This window comes from Castor canadensis, chromosome 18 (genome assembly GCF_047511655.1).
Source record: "Castor canadensis chromosome 18, mCasCan1.hap1v2, whole genome shotgun sequence".
NCBI lineage: Eukaryota > Metazoa > Chordata > Mammalia > Rodentia > Castoridae > Castor > Castor canadensis.
In genome coordinates, this window is record NC_133403.1 from 11,557,982 (window position 1) to 11,567,338 (window position 9,357).

The following is a 9,357-nucleotide window of genomic DNA, read 5'->3' on the forward strand; positions in this document are numbered from 1 at the left end:
TTAAATTACCCTGAGTATCTCCAGGGGTACTTTGGGGAACCTGAAATCACAAGCTACCAGAGCCCAAGTCAAAACCACTCCTAGTGCAGGCCCTGGGATGGGGTGCCACTATTACTATTACTGTAAATAGTGAACTCAGCAGGGTGGCTGATCACAGGAGAAGGATCTTGATAAGCCTGGAAGGATAGTTCCTTTTGGTCAGTGGGAATCTGGTGAGTAGAGATTACATGGGCAAAGGAGTAGGGTTGGAGCAGACCTGGCATGTCTTTGAGGAGGGAGTGGCCCATCCTTTACATGCTCACCTCACTGAGAAGCCAGTCCTGCAGGTGGATGGTGATTCCCAATCTAGGAAGAAGAAAACTGAAGACTGGCCTGGGGAGGGCCCTGCTGCACAGACTAGTTGAAAAGAATAGATATAAGAACACAGGACTAGGCATGATTTTCACGCACAGTTGTGTGGCTCAGAATAGCTCTGCACTATACTGGATGGTGGCAGGGTCAGACCTAAGTCATCTGACTGGCTGTGCTTGCCCCAACACAGTTGGCTGTCTTTCCTTGTCCCTTCTCCCGCTTACTTTAGAGGACTTTCTCCCATTAGTGATCAACCCCTTGAAGGTTTTTCTCTTGGTGATTTCCCACTGCCAGGTGGCCACCTCCCCAGGGAAGTCAAGGTACTTCCCTGTCCCCACCTAAGGGTCAGAATATGGCCATGGCAAAGTCACACAGGAAACACCATAAAAACTGAGTTCCTGAAGGGCAGGGAGTCATTCTAAATCCAGGCCTCCAGCCTCACCTTAGTCTGGAACCAAAGTGCTAAAATCGTAAGGGTTGGGTTCCGAACCTGTGTTCGTGGAGCAAACACCTCTAGGCACTCAGGTTCCAGTCCTTAGGATGGGCATATTGCTTGAATGTCGCATAAGTGCTGTCAGCGTCCAGCGCTGCACCCGCGGGGGCAGGAACCCAGGGCGCCAGGCTTAATGGACCACTGGGGTAGCACGAAGTCGAGGGCCGGGCGGAGAGGGGCCTCATCCCGCCCCAGCTGGCACTACTGCAGGTTGCCGGCGCCTGGAGAATTAAAGAGGGATTGGAACGCCCCCTAGCGGGGATTCTGGGGACGGGTCGCTGCAGGTCTTCCCGGTCCCCTCCCTGGCTGGCCTCAGCTTGTCGCCTCCCTTTCTCCTCCTTGATTGGAAGGTTAGCGACAACTTCCCAACTCTACTCCCTGAGCTCTGCTGTGTTCCTTCCAACAGAAAGACCTGGCCTTGTTGTCCCTGCCTAAGCCTTAGGCGGTTTTTGACATTGGCCCGTGTCCCCAAAGCTCTCTAGAGCCAGGGAGGGCGCAGCACCCCCTTTCTAGTTGAGGCGGGCATGGAAGACCAGGAGGTGTAGGAAGGAAGCGGTGCGCGGTACTGAGAATGGTGACGGTGGGATGTTGGGGTAAGTGCCACTCCCCAATGGGGGCGTGTCAATAAGGCTCCGCCCAAGATCCCGCCCCTTTGACCAATGTGACAAGCGCTGCGGTGTTTGTCCCCGACATAGATCTGCTGCTACGGTCGCTGTTTCTTGCGTTCGTGTCCAACCGCTGCTACCATGCCTCGGGGAAGCCGCAGCGCTGCTGCCCGGCCAGCCAGGTGTGAGGGGTCCCATGGGGAGGGGCCAAGGGAAGCGTGGGTACTCCCCCCAAGGGCGTCCGCAGAGTGACCTTGGCTGCGTCTGCGCCATCTTTGTGGGAGGGGGGAGGGGCAGAGGTGCATCAACACGTGTCTAAGACCGGGGTCATCCACCACCCCTGGAGTAGAGGGTTCGTTTCCAGGAGCTTCAGGCCCCTCAGGCCTCTGGCTTGCATCCAGACAGTATTAACCATATTTTCCTCTACGCTTGCAGCCGCCCTGCCGCCCACCCTCCTGCGCACCCACCGCCCTCAGCAGTCTCCCCGGCTCCTGTCCAGTCGGGCCAGCCTGGCCTCATGGCGCAGATGGCATCCACAGCCGCTGGGGTAGCCGTGGGCTCTGCTGTGGGACATGTCGTGGGCAGCGCCCTGACCGGAGCCTTCAGTGGGGGAGGCTCGGAACCTGCCCAGCCTGTTGTCCAGCAGGTGAGCATGGCCCAGAGAAACTGAGGCAGGATTCACTCAAGGCCACATAGGGAACTGCTTAATTGTCCAGTGAGGAGTGATCAGAATTGCCTCAGGCCCATTCCTCACATCCCTTGAAAGCAGGTTCCCTGACACCAACCAGCTCTTTAAAGATGGGGAAAACCCAGACACAGAAGGGCTCAGAAACTTGCTCAAGGATACCTAACCCTAGTGGAAGAAAGTGGGAACTGTTGAATTTTCCAAGCCCTGTTCTCACCCAGGTCCAGTATTATAGCTGCTGGACTCAAAGGTGAAGAACAACCAATAACCATGGCTCCTGTTCCCTGATGACCTATTCCCCATCCGGGCCCCATCACTCCTTACCAGCCCTGAGCCAAATCCAAATGTGACTTAGCAGCTGGGTCAAGGGTCATGAAGATCAGTGTGGCTAAGCCAGAAAGGTTCTAGAATTTGTTGGGGTGGGGCTCATACTCAGTGTCCTTGCCAAGACTACAGGGCTTTTCTGGAGCGTTCTCCTCCCTTCCCCTCACCTGCTCATCATACCTATTTTGAGTGAGTAGGGAACCCTGTCTGCTTGGGTTAACTGGCTTTTCGAGGGCTACTGGCTCACTCTGTTTCACAGATAGAACAGCACAGGCTAGACAGGGGCAAGCTGGCACTGGGTCATCCAACCTTCCTGGGACTGACCTTTGGGGCATCTGGGTTGTGGATGTGGGAAGGGGTAGGCAGCCTCCAGCTTTGGAACCCACCTTTGCATGTGAACTGAGCTGACCCTGCTGCCTCTTGCAATGTCTCCCAAGGCCCCTGCCCGTGCTGCCCCCCAGCCTCTACAGATGGGGCCCTGCTCCTATGAGATCAAGCAGTTCTTGGACTGCTCGACCACTCAGAGTGACTTGACCCTGTGTGAGGGCTTCAGTGAGGCTCTGAAGCAGTGCAAGTACAACCATGGTAAGCAATTAGACCCTGATCCAGATGGGGATTGGAAGGGACAGACCTTGCACCTGCAGACTGACCTCCAGCCTATGCTTCCTGCTGCTTCCACAGGTCTGAGCTCCCTACCCTGAAGAGTCCTGGGTCATAGCCTTGCACTCACCCTATCTCCTCACTGACGGCCAGACCATGATGACAGATTGTACCTGGGAGTAAGGAGGGGGTTTCTTGACCCATGAATAACACAGGACGCAAATGTGCAATTAAAGAGTTTATTTTAGATCACAGCCTGCTGTGTGCCCTCTTATCCCACCTGGCCTGTGTATCCTGGCTGTTGAGGTGGGTTCATTGTGGTGTGCTGTGTTTCATCTTAAACAGGCATCTTGGGTGGGCAGGAGGAGCCTTGTTGAAATCTGCAATGTGGGTAGCCAAGGATAGACTACTTTGGACAGCTGAATGTGGAGTCATTACTAGGTGACCCGAAGGGTATCAGACTCTGGGGGCTGGAGTCCCAGGAGAAACCTGTTGTCTCCAACTACAGGAGACCTACCTCTTCCACACTTCTGTTTTTTTTTTTGGTGGCACTGGGGTTTGAACTCGGCCTCATGCTTGCTAGGTTTTTACCTCTTGGGTCACTCTTACAGCCCTTTAATGTGATGGGATTTTTTGAGATGGGGTCTCTAAGTACTTGCCTGGGGCTGGCTTCAAACTGCGATCCTCCTGATCTCTGCCTCCTGAGTAGCTAGGATTACAGGCATGAGCACCAGCGCCCAACCTCTCCACCCTTCTTGTTTCTGCTTCTGAATCCCTTTCTTTGCATCAGCATTTTAGGGCTTTACATCTGTCTGTGACTTTGCCCCTCTTGCTGATGCAACTTCTCAGTAATTCCAGATTCTGAAAGAGGAATCCTGCTGAGCTGCTGTCTGTTTTAGCTGATCACATGAGGCTGAGATCAGGACCAGCCCCCTTGGATCCAGGTCCAGTTTGGCCACTTGACTTTGTTGTGCCAGGTCATAAAGTGGAGCAGAACAGAGGAGTAGGCTCTTCAATGCCTGCTCCATCATACCCTGTTGCACCACGTTCCCTGAGTTCATTCAGCAGTTGTTCACTGAGCACTGTGTTTCACACCTTCCAAGGCTCCTAAGCACTGAGGGTATCCCTGTCCTTAGGATGGTCACATTCCAATGGCATTCTGGGACCTGCTCTGAGTACAAGGTGTTCCATCTTGGGAGTAGACAAGTATGGGGTTGATACTGACAGTCTACCTTTCTCAGCATATACTTGAGTCTGTTCTCCAGGAAAGGGGTCACACTTCTCCGTGTAACTTCCTGGTTGTGTCCGTATCTCCTTTGTACCTGGCTCCAGCTAACGGGTCCTGGACTGCAGGGAGCCCATTCTTCGGGACCTTGAAGTGGGGGCTTGCTCCTGGTGGCCACGTCTAGTGCCAGTGCGTCTCCTTCGGCCATTACATGTGGCAGGGAGACCTGACAGCCAGCGCAGCTCCTCTGGAAGACCCAGGAAGCCGTGTTGGTGAAAGCTGGGGAGATGTGCTCCCTGCCCCCTCCCCCAGCTCTACTCTTGACACTCACCTGCCAGTTCTGGACACTGGTCTTCCAGGTTTTCCAACAGGGACTCATAGCGGGTGGGGGCTCCATTCTCTCCCACTGTGGAGTGTGGAGAGAGGACAAAGGACCCCTGACTGGCCTGATGGTCTCCACCCTACCTTTCTGGATCTGTTTGCTAGCCCAGGCTTGAGGTTAGGATAAGGATTTGGTAAGGGACAGGTTGGGACTAGGTGGACAAAGTGGGTGGTGAGAAAGGGTCTTGGGTGGTCTATGCCTCCCTTACAATCCAATTTAGCTGCAAAAGAGAGTCTTGGGCCCCACTTACTAACGATGTGCACCAGGACATAGGTCCCTCGTTCCTCCAGCAGGGAACTACCCATGTTGGGGATGGGGGAAGTCTCCAGGTCTTCTCCCAGGTTCACCAGCTGCCCATCCTCAGCCAAGAGGGCAATGGTTGCTGGGAGGGCATAGAGAGGCTGGGTGGGGATGGCGCTCTTGCCTGGGGACCCTCAGCCCCCTCTGTCCAGACCTTTTGTCTCCTCACCTTCTGGGGAAACCTGCCCTCTCTGCTTCAGGTGGGCAGTGAGAGTCACCAGGCTGCACCAGGGGTTCACAAGCTCCCAGCAGCCGGCTGTGAGGGAGGGGCAGAGGTGAGTGGGTGGGATCCCTTTTCTCCCCATTCAGGGAACTTTCCTTCCCATCTCTCCCCTCCCCAAAGATCCAACAAAGACTATGGGGTTAGGAGTGTGCCCCGGGCACAATTGCCCGGGCAACTCCAACTGCGTCTGAGACCACTCCATCCATCTTGAGATATGGGGGATGGGGGCCACAACTTCTGCTTCCGGTGAGGGACTGGCCGGGCTCCTTCCCTGCTTCTCCCTCCTCCCCCCGCCTCGACCCCGCCCCAGAGCACCAGAACCGCCCCTCGCTCTAATCCCACCTTCCACGCCAGGCCCACCTCCCGGTAGACCCGCTTTGCGCCTGGGGGGTGGAGAATATACTACTACATCTTCGGATGTCTGATGTAAGCTGAAGCTTGAGGACCACAAACTGATGGCGAGGAAACCGTGCAGTTTAAAAACGGGCTGCACGGTGGCATGGCGGGCGCTAGCTGGGAGGAACCCGCGTGAATTGCCCAGGCAGGACCCTGCCCGGGTTCCCCTTCAAGGGAATCGCTCCAGGCGCTCGCTTTGCCTCGTCTCAGAGCTGCTTCTCCAAGCGTCCATCCCTCCCTCATCTGCACCCCTCCTCTCAGTCGCTGCTTCCGCAGGGCGGAGGGAGGCACCCCCTGGATGTGCCCTTCCCCCATTCATCTTCCGGGACCCGGGACCCCACTTACCTCCAAACATCACCGTGATAAACATGGCCGCAGAGAGAAGCCAGATCAAGGGGCTTTGATTTCCCTGACTCCTGACTTCCCACTCGGGAAGGAACCTGGGAATGAGATCTACTCCGAGGTTCCACCCTGTTGCGGAGATGTGTACCTGTGAGGCCCAGGGCCCTGCTTAGCCACCTAGTCAGCTAGTCCAAGACCCTCTGTCCTCCTCTTCCTTCTGCTGCTTGCTGGGCCAGAGCAGCTCTCCCAGCTCCCAAGCTGGTCTCCATGGCAGTGGGAGCGGCCCAGACATCGAGGCAGGAAATGCTTTATCCCCCAGTATCCGGGTAACAGAACCTAGCTGGGCAGTCATTCTTTGAGGCGGAGTTCTGGCCTGGCCCATAGTGGGGTCTCCAAACTGGGAGGTCCAGGGATGTGGGATGACAGCTTCAGAGACCACATTCCCCCTTTAGAAAGAGATAGCGCCCAGGCTGGAGAGGGTGTGTGTGTCACTATCTCACCAACCTCTGCAGGCTTTCTACCAACTCAAGGTCCTCTTCCTGTGCTATCTTTCCTCTCTCCCAGCCTTCCAGCTCCTCTGTCCTTGTTTCTTTTCCTTTCTTGTTAATAAAGTTTATTGAGGTATAATTTACATACAGTAAAATCTACCCTTTTCTATGTTTTCAGGTGTGTGTGTGTGTGTGTGTGTGTGTGTGTGTGTTTATTGAACCCAGAGCTAGGCAAGTGCTCTATACCTTAAGCTAGGATCCTAGCCCTTTGTTTTGTCTTTTAATTTGTTCATTTGTTTGTTTTGAAACAGTCTCCCTAACTTCGCCCAGGATGGCTCTGAACTCATGACACTCTTGTCCCACCCAGCCTGAGATTACAGGCACACAACTTCACCTCTGGCATTTTCATTTTGACTAATGTAATAAAATCAACCACCACAGACTGAATACAGAACATTTCCATTACCACCACCCCCCAATTCTTTTGTGCCTCTTTGTGTTGTGAAAGTTGCCTATATAAAAATTAAATCACTTTTTATCAAGCCCTAACCCCTTTCCCTGCCCCAAATAATTAAAATCGGGAGGTTACAGGAGGAGGGAATCCCATGCATATATGTCTGATAACAAGAGCCACTCAAAAGGTTCTGCCAAAACCACAACCTTGTACAAAGGCCACCACAACCTTACTCAAATACTTCTGCAAGGATGTCTGCCCAAAAACTATGTGTTGAATCTTGGACTCATGCCACCCCTGTTATTGATCCTTGTAGCCAAGGATTATTGTTTCAAAATATTTTATGTAATCCATTTCACCTTTAAAAGTTTCCTCTTGCCTCAACCCCCTTGAATAGCTTATAGTTTACTATAAGCTGGTATTATAGTTTACTATAAACACAGGTATTCCCATTGCAATATTATTCTATTCCCAAATAAACTTAATCTTTAGATAATCTCTCTCTAATTGTTATTTAGGTTGACGTAGTTTACCCTAGTCACTGGCATCCACTGTTCTGTTTTTTTGTTCTTGCCTTTTCCATAATGTCATACAAATGGAATCAGACAATATGGAGTCTATTGCGCCTGGCTTCTTTGACTCAGCACAATGCGTTTGAAATTCATCCAAGTTATTGTGTACATCAATAGTTCCTTCTTATGATGAGGAGTGGTCCATTGTCTGTACTGCAGGTGGTTGGACCATTCAACTGCTGTCATTTTGGTTTATTTTTAGTTTTGGGAGATTATAAGCAAAGCCAGTATGAACATTTGCCTACTGGTTCTTGTGTGAGCAGATGTTTTCATTTCTCCAGTCTAGAAAATACAAGAGGAATTGCTGGGTTATCTAGTGAGTGTATGTTTAACCGTATAAGAAACTGTTAATATGTTTTCCAGTGTCTCCTCACCATTTTGCATTGTTCTGCTTTCTATCTTCTTGTCTCTGGGTCTCTTGGATGCATAGCAGGTCACAAGCACCTGTTTGTTAGTTCTCACTACTCATTAGTCTCTCTTACCAGCCCTTCTCTTCTCTTCTTCTTCCTCCCTCCTTGATCCTCCTTTTCTTCTTTTTCCTTCTTTTCATTCTTATCAGTAACCCAAGTTAAGTGAGTACTCTCCCACTGAGCTACACCTCAGCTTTCTCACCAGCTCTTGCCATCATCCCTTGTCTCTTTCACTTGCCTATTTCTCTTCCTTTCTCTTCTGTCTTTCATCTCTTTCTGTCTCTCTGTTTTCACACTTAATCTGGGTTTTTTTTTTTCTTCTTTATCTGGGTCTATCCTTTAATTGACTTTTCCCCTCTGTCTCTTCCTCATTCTTTCTCTTTCCTTCTCACCTACTGCTTTCCCTCCCTCTCTCTGCTTCTGTTTCATACCCTTGTTCCACATCCTCTACTAGATCCCTCCAGCCAGAGTTCTGGGTAGGTGCCCCCATTATTAGGTCATTTGTCTTTCCCTCTGCAGGCAGATTTCTGGATGGCAAGGTGAGAGGAAGACTGGGTCCTTCATGAAGCTCACCATTGATCCATTCTGCCCCTAGATAAGCACTTTTCTTTGGATGGCAGCATTCTCCAAATTTATTTAAATATGGAGTAGTTTTCTGGTGACCCATATCCTACAAAACACAGCTCAGAAAGCTCTAACTGTGGACACTCTAGTGCCTAGACCCAGACTCTGGAAGGAAAGGGCATTCCAGGCCTGGGGCTGCAGCTCCAGGTTCTGCTGTTCCAAGGATTTGTTTTCAATGCCACCAAAGAGGAAGCCTTTTATTTTGAGTGTCATGGGATCTTTAAGGTGTCAGGAATGGAGGGGACCCCTGGAGGGGCTTTATAACCTCTCCCAAGGGAGCTTAAGGCTGTGAGTTAATGAAAGCACACTATTTTAATTGTTTTGTTATGATTCAGGGATAGTGAGGACAACAGATGAGGAGACCATTGTCCTTGAAAAGACAGTTTATTACAACTCCCAAGAAGAGGAGGTGTGTGACCATGGTGTCACACAGAGAAGGACCGGCATTGATCAGAAGGCAGAGGCAGAGGAAGAACTGTGGGTTCGAACCTTCACTGTGGTTTCTGCAGGAAAGAATGGGCAAGGCAGGGTAGGCAGGTTTAGGATTCAGTGGTGTGAGTAATTCATCAGTTTCAGTGAGTTCCAGGAACTCAACTCTTAGGAGGACTTGTTCCTAGTTGTCTGGTAACTGGTCCTGGGATGATTAATATAAGTTAATTGTGAGAACACCTAATGAAGGGGGTTGGGAGTGTGGGCTTGAGATTGATTGGCTTGCACTTGAAAAATACACAGCAGTTTACTATCTCTTGAGATTGGATAACCTTGGGAAGGTCAGCCTGTTCGAGCTCAGCAAGGCCCCAAACATCAGTATATAGAAAATAAAATATATGCTTAATATGTTGGTCCTCTTCTCATTACAGTCTCAATCAACTTAAAAGAAAAA

The 9,357-nt window shown here is 51.3% G+C and overlaps 2 protein-coding genes across 5 annotated transcripts; one reads left to right on the forward strand and one right to left on the reverse strand.

The window, feature by feature from the left end:
* The first annotated feature begins 1,470 nt into the window (after window positions 1–1,470).
* Chchd10 (coiled-coil-helix-coiled-coil-helix domain containing 10) lies at window positions 1,471–3,307 on the forward strand. The gene is made up of 4 exons (XM_020182671.2): window positions 1,471–1,631; window positions 1,885–2,095; window positions 2,896–3,043; window positions 3,140–3,307. The coding sequence occupies exons 1-4, from the start codon at window positions 1,591–1,593 to the stop codon at window positions 3,157–3,159; spliced, it is 420 nt and encodes a 139-aa protein (XP_020038260.1). The 5' UTR covers window positions 1,471–1,590; the 3' UTR covers window positions 3,160–3,307.
* Window positions 3,307–6,475, reverse strand: C18H22orf15 (chromosome 18 C22orf15 homolog). 4 transcript variants are annotated; one of them, XM_074060675.1, is made up of 5 exons: window positions 5,135–5,468; window positions 4,916–5,047; window positions 4,615–4,689; window positions 4,381–4,530; window positions 3,307–3,438 (listed from the first exon to the last, which is right to left on the reverse strand). In XM_074060675.1, the coding sequence occupies exons 1-4, from the start codon at window positions 5,268–5,270 to the stop codon at window positions 4,391–4,393; spliced, it is 483 nt and encodes a 160-aa protein (XP_073916776.1). In that variant the 5' UTR covers window positions 5,271–5,468; the 3' UTR covers window positions 3,307–3,438; window positions 4,381–4,390. The 4 variants fall into 4 exon arrangements, with proteins under 4 accessions (XP_073916776.1, XP_073916777.1, XP_020038261.1 ...); XM_074060676.1 differs by adding an exon at window positions 5,930–6,475 and having other exon boundaries at window positions 3,395–4,530; window positions 5,135–5,221; XM_020182672.2 differs by having other exon boundaries at window positions 3,395–4,530.
* Window positions 6,476–9,357: the final 2,882 nt, after the last annotated feature.

Bases quoted from the DNA above. Each gene is read 5' to 3' on its own strand.
- Chchd10 (XM_020182671.2), top strand. From the start codon at position 1,591: ATGCCTCGGGGAAGCCGCAGCGCTGCTGCCCGGCCAGCCAG. The intron at 1,632-1,884 runs GTGTGAGGGGTC...CTACGCTTGCAG, and splicing joins GCTGCTGCCCGGCCAGCCAG to CCGCCCTGCCGCCCACCCTC. The intron at 2,096-2,895 runs GTGAGCATGGCC...ATGTCTCCCAAG, and splicing joins CCCAGCCTGTTGTCCAGCAG to GCCCCTGCCCGTGCTGCCCC.
- C18H22orf15 (XM_074060674.1), bottom strand. From the start codon at position 5,954: ATGTTTATCACGGTGATGTTTGGAG. The intron at 5,222-5,929 runs GTAAGTGGGGTC...CCTCCCTCACAG, and splicing joins TATCACGGTGATGTTTGGAG to CCGGCTGCTGGGAGCTTGTG. The intron at 5,048-5,134 runs GTGAGGAGACAA...ATGCCCTCCCAG, and splicing joins AGGGCAGGTTTCCCCAGAAG to CAACCATTGCCCTCTTGGCT.